A 15,818-nucleotide genomic window follows, 5' to 3' on the forward strand; every position below is an offset into this window, starting at 1 on the left:
GTGCTCTCCTTATCTTTGCTAACAGAAAGGGTCCTCTTTTGTGAAAAGTTGGATGTGATTGATCCACATTCCCTGCTTCCTTAGGAAGTGCCACCAGAGTCACTCAAAGGTTTAGAGGGCCTACCGAGCGGGGCTGTGACTTGTGCCTAGAGTCCCAGGGTACTCGACCCTTCCTAACTGTCCTTCTTGGCCCCATTCCAAGCCCACTCTGGCCTATGGCTAGGGTCTCTCTGCTCTGAGGGGTACTCTCAGCACTCTGGGTCCCTGCTTCTGCCCCAGGTCCAGGACCAGCCCAGTGCCTGGGAAACCTGAGTGCATGAGGGAGAGGCACCCACAGCCGGCTCTGCCAGCAAACTTCCCAGCCCCAGCCCTGGAGCCTGAGGGGCAGACCGGGGTGGGGGTGGGGGAATCCAGGGACGATGTGCACCCTGCAGGAGCCAGTCTTCTTTCCTCCCCGCCTCCCCTCTGCTTGCACAGCCCTGCGCTTGGGCACAGCCTGCCCACCCGGACAAGCCTTTCCTAGTTCTGTCACCCTCCCCGGCCCCAGCGGGCCTTCCTGGTGCCCATCCCAGGCCCCCTGAGAAGCAAGCTGACAGGCCATGCAGACTCCGGGCGGGACTGGACGCTGGCTGGAGGGGTAGGGAGCACAGATCTGGGGTGAGAGGCTGCCCTGATCTGAGAACTAGCTCTGGCCCTGACTGGCCCTGTCTCCTGGGAGCCTATTTCCTCATCTCTAAAGGGGATTAAAATACAGTGCCTTGCCTCATAAACTCGTGGGATGAAGAAGAGAAAGGTTCTCACATGTCCTGTCCAGGCCTCATGTCATAGTCCGGGCTGAGGCTGTGGGGGGCCCCCTGCCCCTCACATGCGCAGACGCTCACACTCACATGCTGCCTGCCTCCTGAAAGGTTCCCAACCTCTAGGCAGAGACCAACCTCTCCCCTCCCCCACAACACCCCCCAAGCTGACGGGGGAAAGTCCTCGTGGTCACCCACAGAGTCCACTCAACACAAGCAAGTGTTTTCTTTACATGTTGGGGCTTTTACTTCAATTTGAAGCAGATGGTTGAGAACAGATGTGAACAGCTTTGGCCTTTTGAGCACAAGGAAGGAGCAGACCTTGGCTCTGAACACACCTCCCCCCCACATACCGGCCCATTCCCTGGTCCTTTCCTCCCCTCTGCCCCACTGCACATCAGGAACAGACCACCAGCTTCCAAGCAGGGCACCATCTTATTTGCCCAGCCAGGAGGGCAGACCACGGGCAAGGAGTGACTGGCTGGGGAGCTGGGGAGCAAAGACCCTTAGGCAGGGTGCCTTGGGGCAAGTCCCTCACTGCTTCTCTCTCCTTGCCACCTTCCCCTGATGTTCAGAGCCCAAGGGGCCTGGGCCCAGGGGACATTGAAAATCAGGGTCAGCGGCCTGGGTGGCCAGTGGGAAAGAGAAGGGGCCAGGATCTCAGATCCTATTCCCTGCAGGCACCCCAGCCTCCCTCAGGGACCCCAGAAGGCTCATCTTGCACCAACCAGCTCAGGGCCCCGGGTAGAAGAAGCATTCCAGGTCAGAGTCGAACACTTCCAATGGTCACCAAATGTCCATCCCTTCCATGAGTGCCTAGTGGAATTGCTGATGTATCTTTGGCTTGAGATAGAACTTGGGCAACAGGAGGAGCAAAACATAGCACTATGGCATGGCTTTTCACTGCGGGGTTTTATCATCACATTTGTTCAGTGTCTCTGTGGAATCTTTGGCAATGAATTTCTGCAGCTGGACAGGGGGCCTCAGGCCCTGGGCAAGGGGAAGGCTCTGCTGTCCCCTCCCTGCCAGGCAGAGGGCAAAGTGCATAGTCACAGAGCGGTGGCTTGGGGAGGGCAGGAGGGTGGGAGGGAGGCAGACATGCCCCCGTCCCACCCTGAGAGGCAGCGGTCTGAGCATCTGGCAGCATCTTGGAGAAGATGAGGCTGGCTTTGGCGAGCTCGCCTGCTCCTCAGGCTTGACTGGGAAGGCCCAACGGCAGTGTCCTTGGTCTAGCCTGCAGTTGGTCACTCCTGAAAGAAACAACCAACCATCATTGGCAGCTGTACTCTGACTCCTGTTTCCTGAAGGCTGGCTGGTACCATGCTGGCCCCCCTGGCATCTCCTCTCCTTTACTCTGCAGCTGCCTTAGGAGGGACTTGTGTGGCCCAAGCAGGGGACCGCTTTCTTCCCCTAAACCAATCAGCTGTGACTAAGGAAGAGATGACAAACCTACCTACCTTGAGGGAGTCAGTAGGTAGTGGAGCCAGCATTTGGACCCAGGACTGGCTTCCTCCAAGCCCACTGTCCCCTCACCCCCTCCCTCTGCATTTCAGAGCTCTTGCTGATATTGTCAGTTTTGGGGAACAGGCAGGGCTGCAGGGCAGAGGGAGCTCAGAAACCTGGTGCTGACACCACAGCCCCCAGGTCACCTCTGATGCATCTCAGAGTCAGGCCCGCTGCCCTTGCGAATTGCATCCGCAGCCCCTTCTCCCGGCACTCCGCACACAGGAGCCCTGCACCTACAGTCAGGAAGCTGACTCTAGGTGCAGCCCGTCCACCCACTGACTGGGTGACCCTAATTTCAAACTTTCTTCTAAGCAGTAGAAATGAAGCCTGACCAGCAGAACCCTAACACGAAAACAGATGAACATGGTCTGGTCTGTTTGGAGTAGCAAGGTAGAGGGGACGCAGCAGTGGGCAGGAGCAGGGTGGGGTGAACACAGAGTCCTATTACAGTCTGTCTAACACAGAGCCTGGGACATCTCTCAGAACCCAGGGTGCTAAGGACACAGTTTGAAAACCACTGGGTTAAACCATCTTTAAGTTCCTTGAAGTCCTGACCTTCAGAATCTTCACTCAGCAGCTGAACTTGGTATTGCTCGTGACGGCAGGGTATGATTTGCTATGACGAAGGGACAGGAGATGGGTAAAAGTCATGGGGCTGCTGGGACTTTGGCTTTTGGAGGAGGTCAGAGCTGGGGTGGGGGTGGGGGAGGGTGGTCTGCAAGGGTCCAAATCCACCCAGAACAAGGAAAGAGTAACAGCAGTCCCCTAACCCAGCCCAGCACAATTCTAATGAAGCAGTTCCAAATATGTCTTCTCTCTGATTCCTGCAAGAACCCTGAACAAACAGCTAAGGACTTCTTTTTTAAGCAAAACATCTGTCAGGCACCTCCAGCATGCCAGGGAGCTTTCTCACATGCCCTTCTCAGAGGTGAGCAAACACAGGCTCAGAGAAGAAGCGCTGTAAGTTGGCAGCACTAGGATTTGAATCCAGACCAGCAGCGTTTATTCTGCCACACAGAGGCTGCTCCTGCAGAAGCACAGGGAGCAGGGAGAGAGCCAAACCGCAAGGCTGGAGGGCCTGCTAACCACAGGCTCTGGTGAGCCTCAGAGGCCTGGGGCGGCCACACTAGGCCCACAGCCAAGGTGTGAGGCCGGAGCGAGGCTGGAAGCGGTGTGCGGGGAGGGCGAGGGAGCTGGGCCAGGACAAGGGTGTGTCCTTCTGCTAATAGAGGCTAAGAAGGGAGAAAGGAAAAGTGAGCAGAGGGAGCATCTTGATGTGGTGAGCCCAGGCTCACATTCCTGGAGCCCAGGGGGCATGGCTGGCCCCAGCAGGAATCTGCTTTTTGTTACTGAGTCTGAGGAGGATGATTAAGAATCGGAAAGGAAACCCAGGGGGATGGCACTGGGTCTGTGGCCCAGGCAATGATTTACAGCCCAAGTCATCCTGGCGCTGGCTGCCTGGGAGGGCCCTGCAGAGGACAGCTGACCAGTGGAGCTCCTTCCTCATTCAGTCTGCCTGTGGTCTGGGGATGGAGGAAGGCTGGGTCGGATGGAGACGTCCTACTGGTTGCCCCTCTACCAGTCTCAAACCCTGCAGAAGCCCTCTACCACCCAAGATCAAGGGAGCTGGTTCCTCTGGCCAAGGCCTGACCTTCAATCCTGATCCCACCCTTTCCTTGGTGTATACTGGACCTGAGTTCCCACCACCCACCTCAGCCCAGGGATCCCAGCATATGCAACATCTGTCCAAGGAAGCCTTATGTCAAATGGGTGTGGTGGGAAGAATACTGGGAGGCCTTAATTGTTGGGACCTTCTCTGCAGTTAACCAGTTATGTGACCCTGGGGCACTAGCTCTCCCTCTCTGTGCTTTAATTCCTGCACTTGTACAGCAAGGGGGCTCTGCAGAGCACTAGCCAGATGAGGTGTACCCTATGAGTTTGGGGAACACCACAGACCTTGCCCCCATCTCAGAAAGTCACTATGCAGATCAGCATATTAAAGGCTCTAAAAAGTCCAGCAGTAAAGAAATTCATGTGGCTTTATTTAATGCAGGTGTTTTCCTCAATTCATTTGATCATGTGATTGCAACTCCATTGTGAGGAATAGGAACTCATTCCGACCTTCCGGCAAAGCTTAGTTGAAGCTACCAAATGGCACTTTGCAATTGGCCAAGGGAAGGTTTCCAGAAAGGCAGAAAAGGGGTTGCAAACCTCGGTATGGACAATCTGTGGCCCTTTCTTCTAGGCACTGCCAAAAATGGAGCTTGGCCACTTCCAGGTACCTGCTTCTTTCTTGCCTACCAACCTGCCCGGTCTCTCAGCATCCCAGCCCTAACAGCAGAGGCAACTGAGTGGTCCAGCCTCCATCAGCTTTCTTCCCGTAAACCACTCAGCTGTGACTAAGGAAGAGATGACAAACCTACCTACCCATGCAGCTCTTCAGAAGGAGCAGCATACACGTGTGATGGTGTGTGTGCGTGAGCCTAACCGCAGATTTTAGGAAGAGGGCTGGCAAGTCCTCACCTCGGTGACAATCACAGCACAGACCCTTTCTCATGCAACCCCCAGCAACATCCTGGTCACCGCATGAGAAGCGCGGCTTGACAGAACCTCTCGAATCGCTTCCTGCCCTGGCTTCTGGGTGGTGTTCCGACGTGGGCCAAGGTCTGGGCACCACTGGCTTAGGCTGTTGGCTACTGTCCTGGGAGCCCCTGCACCACGGGCCCTCAGCACTGATGATGCTCTTTAAACAGAGGCTCTGCCACTCAAGTAGACTTTGAGAATGACTATGCAAGATGGCTTCTTGGTCCCCTTCAGCTGAGTCTGAGGCAGGCGATTTGGTCAGTGCAGCCAAGGGGTTGAGTTTATTGCGTTTAGAAATCCCGTTTGCTCTATTTACTCAGAGTGGCCAGAATGGCAGCTCCATGAGGACCCGGCTGTGGTCTGTTTTGCTCGATGCTGTATCCCCAGAGCCTAGAACAGTCCAGACACACAATAGCATAGCAATAAATATTTGTTGAAGGAGTGAATAAATATTTCCAGTCACAGGCATTTTATTTACTGTAGCTTTCATATACCACAAGATATGTTTCTTATTTCAAATATGACATTGAGCATTTTTGTATATGTGCCTGTAATTTAGGGGAATTTCATGGTAATTGTTGTGAACCCTGAAACAATCTTGCATCTTTTTGGCTTTTGTTCACTTCCAGCTTTTTTCTTTCTAATTACACATCTGCTTACTAAGTTTGTCTCTGGCTTGAGTGGACTGCTTTCCTTCCCTGATCACATCTTTGTACTATAGCACAACTTTACCACTTTGAAGCATTTAAAAAACATTTTTAAAATTTGAGGTATTTTACCTTTTAAATTTATTTTCAGTCTCTGATGTCCACTTTACCTACTTAGCCATTTTTCACTCTTTTCAAATTCTACATCTTTTCTATATTTAAGCTATTTGACTACTTCTACGTGCAGAAAAAGATGTCCAATGGCATTGAAATCCTGACAGTTTTTTTTAAATTGGTTTGTCCTGAAAAAGAACAGCCAGATTTCAAATGTTATTTTAAAACTAGAATCTGAAAGACAAGCCAGGAGGGCAAAGGGGAAGTAATTTTCAAGACCCACACTATTAGGCACTACTTTACCTTACTTTTAAGGAAGATATATGGGCTAGAAAGGGGATTTCATGTTTGGGTCTACATGCTGAGCACTGGGTTCACCGTGGCCCCAAAGTCAGTGGGCTGTGGGGCCCTGGGCAGGCTGGTTCATCTCTCCAAGCCTCAGTGTCCTCATCTTTAAAATGAGCACAGTAATGCTGCCCACCTTCTAGGTCGGCTGCAAAGAATCACTGAGCCAAGCCCCCAGGAGGGTGTGGCATACAGCACAAGCACTCGAAGGTGCTGGCTCATGTTCCTGCAGAGCTGGATGCTCTGTTTGACTATCTGGTGTTTAAAAACATAAAATAGCATCACAGGCTGAAAAGTCTGTGGAATAAGTAGCCAGAAATGGTCACACTGCGCCAATGCCCTCTTGACCAATTTGCTTTCAATGGATTCTTTTTAAAAAATAAACATGATCTAAAAATCTTCGTTAAGTCATGCCCATCATCTGATGAATGGGTAACTAAAGTGTGGTATAGCTACACAATGGAATATTATTCAGCCATAAAAAAGAATGAAGTACTGATAACATGCTAGAACATGGATAAACCTTGAAAACAGTATGCTAAGAAGCCAATCATGAAAGATCATGTATTATATGATTGCATTCACATGAAATGTACAGAACAGGGAAATCTATAGGTCAGTGGTTACTCAGGGATGGGGGAGACTCCAGGGTAGGAGTGATAGCCAAAGCATACAGGGTTTCTTTTTGGCCTGGTTGAAAATGTCCCAAAATTGACTGTGGTGATTCATGGTTGCACATATGAAAACACCAAAAGCCACTGAACTTTACACTTTAAATGCATAACATCAATGAAATAGTTAACAAATTTTAAAGGACATAGGTAGTTCATGTTGGTTATAGAAAAATTAGAAAAGACAAATAAGTGCACAAAAGAAAAAAATTTTAATCACCTCAGTTGTCCCCACCAAGAGAAAATTATAACATTGGGTGGTATTGTTCCAGATATATTTCCTAGGCTCAGACATACCTATTAGTATTTGAGGAAAGTGGAATTACATTGTGCACACTGCACCGTAAGCTGGTGGCTGCGTTTTCTCGAACATTTCAGCCCATATGTCTTTGCTTTTGGCAGATATGCGTTCACATCTCCAAGGGACCCGCTCTGCTGAAGTTATTCTGGGCACAAGCACAGGCCTGGGCTGCTGGCCTCCAAACTTCCCAGGGAACTGGAAGCAGGTAGGGACCAGCCCACCCCCAGTGCCTCCCACCCCGCCTGGTCCCGGGCGCCAGGGGTGACAGGCAGGAAATTTATGAGCAGTTTGAGTTGGCTGCTATTTGCCGAGGGTAGAACATGGTGTGAATCAAGGATCACACTGTCTCCAGGCTGGGAGCGCCTTCAGAAGTCCCAGGCATCTAACAGTTGCAAAGTTATGGCCAGAACTCCTTGTGAGCCAGAAGAATCTGCCTGGGGACCATGAATTGGGAGAAAAACTCATTTACTCAACAGAGATGTCCTGAGTTCCTATTGGGTGCCAGTTCTGATGGGAACCGGGGCTACAGCCCCTGCCCTGGGGCAGCTTACAGTCTAACTGCAGGGAACAGCTGAAAACCACCACTGCTGGTAAATGCTGTGCACCCCACCTACTCCTGTTGCAGCCCTCAAGGCTGCTCACCAGAGAAGTGACTGGGATTGCCAGGGCTCCCAGCTGCTGTGTGCAGACAGCTGCCTGAGCCGCTAAGAGCCACCCTGCCCCATGATGGGGCGGGGGGCATCCAGCAGTCTAAACCCCTCATTTATGAGGCCCATGGATATGTTCAAACCTCAGAGTGAGTCAATGACATACAGAAGAACTCCCCTACCCGTGAGAAATCACCACCGCATTGGACAATGTTGAGAATGAGAACAGGTAACCCCAGAGACCCCTCTTTTGCTAAGATTCTGGAAGTGAAGCCGGGTCCCAGGTTTGCTGGGCAAGCACTGGGTGAATGCTGCCCATGTCCCCACACATTGTCATCCTAAAGCCTGTGTGCAGTTATGCCCACCCACTGGAACAGTGTGCTCCAGGAAGATGGGGTTTTGTGGCTGTGTCCCTGCTGTCTCCTGCTGAGCCCATGAGGGCCACTTCAAGTTCAGCCTGTCAGCCCCAGCTCCTACCTCCCTGCAGGCTGGAGAGAACAGGTGTCTCCTCCAAACTGCCAAAGTTCTGCATACTGACTCCTCATATATCCTTCTGGGCCACAGTTACGGTCGGTGAGACTGCCATTATCCCCTCGCTCCCCGACACACATCCACAATGAGCTCCTGCAGGAAGGAGCCACGCTGCCCTCGCACCCTGGTCCTCCCAGGCCTGGAGACACGTGAGCAAATCCACGCTCAGAGCTACCATTCATTGAAGTGGCCTCCTGCCAGGCACCACACTGTGCTCCTTTGCATGTGTTGTTTTACACAATCCCTGGGAGGTGGCTAAGGCTGCTTCCATACTACAGACAGGGAAGTGGAGGCCTGAGCAGTCTCCTCACTTGCTGTGGGTCACACTGCTGGGATGCAGCAGAAGGAGGCAGGCCCTTTGGCCCTGGATTGTCCAGCTTCTTCACTGGCAAAGGGGACTGGCAGTTCTCCAAGCCATTCAGTCAGCTGCCACCTTCCCGTGGTTCTCAGAAGAACTCAGTCTTCATCCCTGGGAGCCCAGGGAAGGTGGCTGGCAGTGCGAAACCTGGCACTCCTGGGGCCAGAGCCAGAGCTCCTAGGGAGCCCACTGAGCCTGCAGGGGATGGCCAGGGAGACGGAGGCCCCCGCCGTGCTGACGCCTTCTTGGGCTGCAGGCCACTTTTTCTAGCTGCCAATCTCTGTTTCTCTCCCTGTGCTCTGCCTGTGTGTTTCTGTGCCAGCTCTCTCTTGGCCTCCCCTCTGTTTATCTCTCCACGTCCATCAACCTGTCTGTCTTTCCTGGCCCCCCTCCTAACCCACCCACAGAACAGAGCACTGTGAGGGTCGAGCTGGCCCAGGAAAGGCCTGAGGCCCAGCTGCTGCAGCTTCCCATCTGTTTCCCCGTACTGTGATGTTGTCCAGCCAATTCCACTCGGCTGCACATGGCTCTTTCAGACCCCAGGAGCTCAAGGAGCCCATGACCTTGCCCCTTACCCAGAGGAGGCACCAAGTCTGGAGGGGAACAGACAGCTGGGCAGACAGGTGGCCCAGCCAGGTGAGGGAGGGCCTGCTCCCTCAGCGCTTCCCAGAGGGCCCTGACTCCTGACCCTTCCACAAACACTCCTTGACACCACACACATACACACACAACCACTGTATGGGCGGATGCCTGTCAGGCCTGCCTCCACCCTGGCTGGAGACTGTTCCCCATCACCCTTCCACTCCATTCTTGACCGCCAAGTGACAGCAGGGGTGGTGGGGCACCAACCAGACAAGCCCCTTCACGCCGGAGTGCTGGCCAGCGGGCCTTTGCAAAGACCAGTGTGCCTCCAGGGACTCCCAGGAAGGAGTCTAGCTGTGCATATTTCAGGACCAATTGTAGGCAATAATGGGTGGTCATCAGGCCCCTGGACAGCCCAAACAATCAATTTCCACAATAACAGTGGGCAAGGGCAGTTTTAAGATGAGAAAAGCACCCCTTCTAGCTCCTCACTAAGCTCCTCATAGCTGCATTCTACAGCCACTGTGGGATCCAGGCAGGGTGGGATCAGGGCTCTTTACTCACTGCCACCCTGTCTATTAGTGACACCACAAAATGACAGCAGACACACAAGGGAGAGGCCAAGGTGGGAAGAGAAATGATTCTTGCGCACACACATGGACACACACACACTTCACATGCATGTGCACACACACACACTGACAGGGAATATAGTACGGTGATTAGACGTGCCAGCTATGGCATCAGACAGCATGTTTGAATCATGACTTCCTCATTCTACCAACTCTGTGACTTTGAGCAAGTTACTCAACCTCTCTGTGCCTCTTCATTTAAATTTCTTCACTTAATCTACTACATGAAGTTGTAAGGAGGATTAAAGGACATAACAGCTGCAAAGCCAAGCACTCAGTATTAGACAGCCATAGGTCAGAGCACACCTGTAAGCTACGTCCCTCCTTTAGACTGCCAGGGCCCCACTCAGTGCTGGGCACAGAGGAGTTGCCTATTAGATGTTCAGGACAAAACTGGAAACACCTCATTTCCCCAAGCTTCCATCCTTCCATTTGTTCAGCAAATATTTAGTGAGTGTTTAGACTAGGTCAGGCTCCTTTCGAGGTACTGGGGACCCACAGTGAGCAAAGCAGACAGAGCCCTGCTCTCCCCATGCTGGCATCCTAGAAGAGCCCCTGCACAGAAACCAATAGCCCCAGGGAAAGGAAACCTCATGTTTTCTGTGCCAGAGCGGCTTGGCCAGCCCTTTCCCAGTAACTGATGTACTTCTCTGCATTCTCAGTCAGGCCTTACCGGATGTGCTGTAGCTTCCTTTGGACAATTCATGGTCAAGCCCAAGAACATCAGACGACAGAAGGCTCCCCAGGTGTTTGGGGCTTGGGGCTCCTTTACCCTGACACTGAATGGCCCCAAGCCTATTGGCTCTCTGAGCCTCTGGAGTTGCCCCTTTTGTTTTTGTTTCTTCCCACACCATTAGGCCTCTGTCTGTGATGCTGTGTGTGGTCACTGCACCTGCTCCGCGAGCCGGCTGGCTGCTTCAGCAGGTTGGTTCTGTTCAGCTGGATGCCAGGGAGTCAAGCTTGTGTGTAGACTAAGGACAGTGGGCTCTCCTAGGAACTTTGATGCATGGTCTGTGTGTCATAGCTTGGTGTGCCAAAGGGCAGGGCCTTTATGCTGTTCTCCAAGGTGACCCAGCACCTAGAACAAGGCCTGGCACATAGTAAACACTCAGAAATGTTTATTCCTAATAAATGTGCAGGGCCTTCATGCTTTCTTCATCTTTTTCTGCTCATGTAACTAAAGAGACTGAACAAGTGATGAGGCACTGTATGTATGCATGGAGGGGGCAACTGGGCCCAAGTGGATCAACTTTTGCAAATAACCATGCTAGATGCCCACCCACACCAGGGGTGCATTGTGGTGGGGTTGGGGTGGCAGGAGAACACTGATGTCATGGGTGGGGGGGTGATTCCCAGCAGCACCTTACTCTGCTTTCCAGGTTGTAAGTGGGCTCAGCACCAGGCTCTGCCCTGCCTGCTATGGAGAGACCATTCCTAAGGGCTCCTGACCCCTAGGGGAGAGAAGCAAATTCTGAAATCCTTGAAGACCTCTGGGCACCTCCCCAGTGTACAGCCCCTTCCCACCACTGGGAGGCCCTTCACCTGATGCTGACAGGCGGTGCCTATAGAAGCACCAGCATACTGGGCACATGTGTGCACATGCACGTGTACATATGCATGGCAGACAGCAGTGGGACAACCCTGTGTCCCCTGCCTGGCTATGGAATCAAGTCCTTGAGCAGCCCAGTCTTGTATCCTTTCTCTAAGTCACGTGCTGGGGAGGGGACACTCAGGGTCCCCGTGCCCACCCTCCCCCAGGAACCCTGCTGACTCTGCAGCACTTTAGTTTCAAAACCCTTCATGGCCATCGTTTCCTTGAGTCCTCCTCACCATGGGCATTTCCAGCCATGTGTTATGAGCTCAGAAAGGGCGAGTGCCTGAGGTTAAAATCTCATAAGCAGCTGGGCTGAGACTCAGACCTGCGTTTCCGAGGCCCGGGCCCTGCACTGCCAGACACCCACCTGCAGCTCACACCCTCACCTTGCGGGGAGCAGAGTGACCACCTGGGATCTGAAGCACTGGTTTCATGGGGCTGGGAGGCTTGTCCAGTGCCACCCAGCTGTGTGACCCTGGGTGACTTCACCTCATTGGGTCCCAGCCTCATCTAGCTGCCAGTTAGTATAGTACACCTCAGGGGTTGCTGAATGAGAGAATAATGGGTGTAAGAGGGCTCTGCAAACTGTAAAGTGCTGTGCAGAGGCATGAGGTCACCAGTGGCCTGGCCTGGTCACCTCGCTTCTTTTAACCTCAATGCTGTCAGTCGGAAATGGAGTTATTGCACTCATTCTGCTATGGTGAGGAGTGGGGGCTGCAGTGAGGAGGGGCAAGCTTGTGGAAATGGGGTTCTGGGACTGTGGTTAAGGTTATGACACTGGTTAGCCCCACTGGGAAGAAAACCACTCTGTCACAAATCAGGATCACTCTACCAGGGATGAGCCATGTGGCTGTTTACCCTGCTGCCCTTCCAGCTGAGAGGTCCTGATGCCTTTCCCTGTTTTAGAGGGAGCACTCCTTTCAGGTAAGATAAGGGATGTATGGACAGAACTAACTAAACTAGTAAGGAGAAAGACTTCTCAGCAAGGCCCCCACCCTGGATGCAGCATGAGAATGAAGTGCTCAGTGCTATGGCAGTCACTATGCAGCCATGAGATGAACACCCAAAGAAGCCTTAGAGCCTAGGAAGCAGCCGCTTTCCTTTAGTTTTTGTAGCTGTAAGAAACAGGAGCCCCTGTTAGTTTAAGTTGCTGCCTGGAGCCGGGTGGGGTGGAGGGTTCTGTGATGTGAAATGCAAAGCTTTCCTCACTGATTAAAGGGAACAAGAGCATAAGCTCCCCAAAAGGGGCCTGGAGGAGAGGGGCATTTCCTGGCTCTGTCCTGAAGCCCCTCGCTTACCTTCCCTGGAGTCCTTGCCTTCAGCACAGGAACATTCAGCCCCAGCTGTGTGGGTTTTAGGTGAAGGAATGGCATATCATTATTTGGAGGCCTACTATGTGCTGAGATACAAAAAATGAAAGGGCTCACAGTCTAGCTAGAGACGCAGGTACTAAACAAACACTATGTAATGTTTTGTAGAGTTATGTACCACAACTTACATCATGTAAGATCACCTAAAAAATATAAGGTAACGATATAAAATGGGTTCCAGTATACCACATAATACAACACTTTGTACATTACTTCACAGTATATCATAAGATGCTCTTCTGAATTAGACTGTACACTTCCCAGTGGTAAGGGTAGTGGGGCCCTAAGGAGGATACTGGGGTAAGAGGTCAGGGAGGGCTCCCAGGAGGAGCTGAGACTTCCAGAATGAACAGGAGTTAGCCAGACAGACAGGGGAGAAGGGCATTCCAGGCAGAAGGGATAGTATGAGCAAAGAGGCTGAAAATAGACCCTTTGGGTGAGGAGTTCTGCAACTAGAGTGTAAGTTGGGACACAGGGAGTGACTAGCTGAAGTCAGGTCACTTGGAGGGGAGGGTCAGATGTCATATAAGGAATATAACCTTTTCCCCTGGCCTGTGGGGAGCCCCTGAGCAGGGGAGTGAGCTGGTCAGACTGGCTTTTGGCCAAGCTGCTGGAGGGGCTCAGGTGAGGATGGACTGAGCCAGGGAGCAGCTGGCAGCCGGTCCAGGCCCCAGGTGGCTGTGAATTCTAGGCAGAAAGCAGGAGAACCTTAAAGGAGGAAATGGCTTCCTACTTTGCCCTCTAGAAATATTTATATTAGGAGCTCAAGGAAGATAGGGTTTCATGTTTTCTCCTAGTGCCAGCTTTTTGGTCTGCTGGGACGGGTAGAAAAGCGCTGACCTGCTCAAAGATAGGTGGGAAACCGGGGCCTGCCAGGTGTCCCTCTGTTCCAGGCCTTCTGCAGTACCTGGTACAGGGGCTCAAAGTTGGCAGTGGGAAGGGCATGCCTGGTCACTCCAGTGGGAGGGCAGCCCTGTTCTCCTGCTGCCCTTGTCCTCTGGAAGCCTCAAGGCTTAAAAGCAATTTCTGGTGCCCAGGTCCTCCTCACCTTTGGCCCCAGAAAGACCAGTTTCTCAGGCAGAAGACATGGGAGGGAGGGGGCAGTTCGCAAAGCAATTTCATATCCTTTGTGCCATTGGCCCCTGGGTAGATCTGGGAGGTAGGCTGGGCATCTTCCAGATAAGACACTTGAGCACACACAGGGCAGAGCTGACACAGCTTCAGAAGCCAGACCCAGACACCTGCCCACCAAGGCCAGAGTGTGGAGGGTGCATCTAGCCCTGTGCCAAGCCCTTCAGACAGTGAGATTAATGGCCCTGAAGTGGCGATAAATATAAATATTTGGTCCTGCCTGCATGGCTGTCTCTCCAACTGACATGGGGAAGAGAGGAGCAGGGAAGGAAAGGGCAGGGAAGTGCAGAAGGACACACAGTTGCCCTCTAAGGCCTGGCACCCTCTGCCTGTGCAAAGGCAGCCACCCACAGCAGCATTGGGTGATGGGCTTTTTCCACTGCTAGGGCTTCTGGGTCTGATCGGACAGTCAGGGACGGGGAGGCAGCAGGCAGTGGAAAAGGGGTGCAGGGAACTGAGGAAGAAAAGGGGAAACTCCCAGACTCTGGCCCCTGACCTATGGCCCCCTATCCCATTGCTACCATCTAACATGGGGTGGCAGAGGGGGGTCTCTCCCACCTCCATCTGGCAGCCCCAGGCCTGACTCTCAGCAACTCCCTGGGATTCTGGGGGGTGTGAGGAAGGCAGCCAGGCCCTGGCCCTCCTCTCTTCTTTTGTCCTCCCCAGTGCTGGCCTCCCAGCTGCCAGCCCTGCCCCAGCACCCCATGGCCCTGGACAGGCTGCCTGGTGACTGTTTCCAGGAGGTGCCCAGATTCCAGTCAGACATCTCCCAGAAGCTTCTGGCGGCATCTGCCAGTTCTTAAAAAAGGCTTCATGTCATCCTGCAATCAGCTGAGGGGCCCAGGCACTGGGCTGTTTATGAATGCCACTGTCCTCCTGGCACATCTCCACGATGCTCTCCACTGAGCCGATGGGGCCTCCACCCGGGCTCCCTCTCTGGACACACTGCTGGCGTCCTCAGGCTCAGGCTGGTTACAGCCCTCTGCCGCTTGTCTAAGACCCGAACACCCATGCGCCTGGGCCCTGCCCACACGGTGTCCTACCAGGCACCTTTTTCCTCACGGGTCCCTTCCAGCTGAGGTTTATGAAAACATTTGCTTCCAACCATCCCCAATTCTAACAGCTTTGAGAAGAAAAAAGAAAAGTTCGACAGCCTCCAGGAGAGCTAATTAGGTGGCCTCTGGCCACCTTCGAGGAGGAAGAAAAGTCACAACTGGTGTAAGAAGAGGAAGAAACAACATAAAAAGAAAACAAGGGGAAACAAAATAAAAACCAGAGATAAAAAGTCAAGAGAAAACAGCGGCGCCTGAGAAACAAGAATTCCAGCCGCCAGCTTTTACGGCGTCCGGCCCTGTTATTCATAAGCGAGTTTCCTCTCCCACAAAGGACCTTTTGCACGGTTTTCCCTGCTGCCTCCAAACCAGCTGCTCGCACTGTTGTATCCTGAGTGATGATGAGGCTCTGAAAGGGTTTTTTGGGAACAGATGGCCAGGGGAGAGCTGGGGAATGTGCCAGCAGAGGGCTGGGCGGGCTGCCAAGGCCTGCGGTGACTGAGTGCTGGGGCTTCCAGCTCGCGTGCTTTCCCTGCCCTCTGCCCTCCGTGGCGCCAGCAGGCCTTCCCAGCAAGCGCTCAGAACATCTGGAGTCTGGGGCTGCCAGGAGGGGGGGCCGCGGCGGCGGGGCGGGGGACCCTCTGTTCCAGCGGAGCTCCCATGAACTCACCAGCAGGCTGGCCTCGCAGAACAGCTAATCAAAACCACAGCGCCCGAATGGGAACCAGGCATGCTCCCAGCTGCAGCCAGAGGCCGCCAGGAGACTTAACCCGGTGTCAGGCCTCACTGGTGGCACAGCACTGGTGGTGCTTGGGGCTGATGACACCGCCCCCACCACCCCGACCCTGGCCCACCCCACCCTGCACCACCCCACCCTGCACCACCCCCAGCGCCACCCCCAGTGGGCTATTGGCTCCCTGCAGCTAAATGGAGCCTCCACTTGCTGAAGCCCAGCTG

The 15,818-nt window shown here is 53.3% G+C and overlaps 1 protein-coding gene across 9 annotated transcripts in view; it reads right to left on the reverse strand.

Annotated features, from left to right (window-relative positions):
- Positions 1–985: 985 nt before the first annotated feature.
- ATOH8 (atonal bHLH transcription factor 8) overlaps positions 986–15,818 on the reverse strand; it is a 31,357-nt gene continuing 16,524 nt past the window's right edge. For 2 of the 9 annotated variants that reach the window (XR_012133450.1, XR_012133449.1), the window contains exons 4-5: positions 4,827–5,276; positions 986–2,047 (exon numbers count right to left, since the gene is read on the reverse strand). Coding sequence is in view for 6 of the 9 variants with exons in the window: in XM_073241643.1 (XP_073097744.1) it covers positions 7,330–7,398 (69 nt within the window). In the remaining 3 variants the exon portion in view is untranslated. Of the gene's footprint in view, positions 2,048–4,826; positions 5,277–5,303; positions 7,399–15,818 lie in introns of those variants that run through there. The other 7 variants (XM_017674308.3, XM_017674309.3, XM_073241643.1 and 4 more) reach the window with 5 other exon arrangements.

The sequence above is a fragment of the Manis javanica genome, chromosome 1, assembly GCF_040802235.1.
Source record: "Manis javanica isolate MJ-LG chromosome 1, MJ_LKY, whole genome shotgun sequence".
NCBI classification, from domain to species: Eukaryota; Metazoa; Chordata; class Mammalia; order Pholidota; family Manidae; genus Manis; species Manis javanica.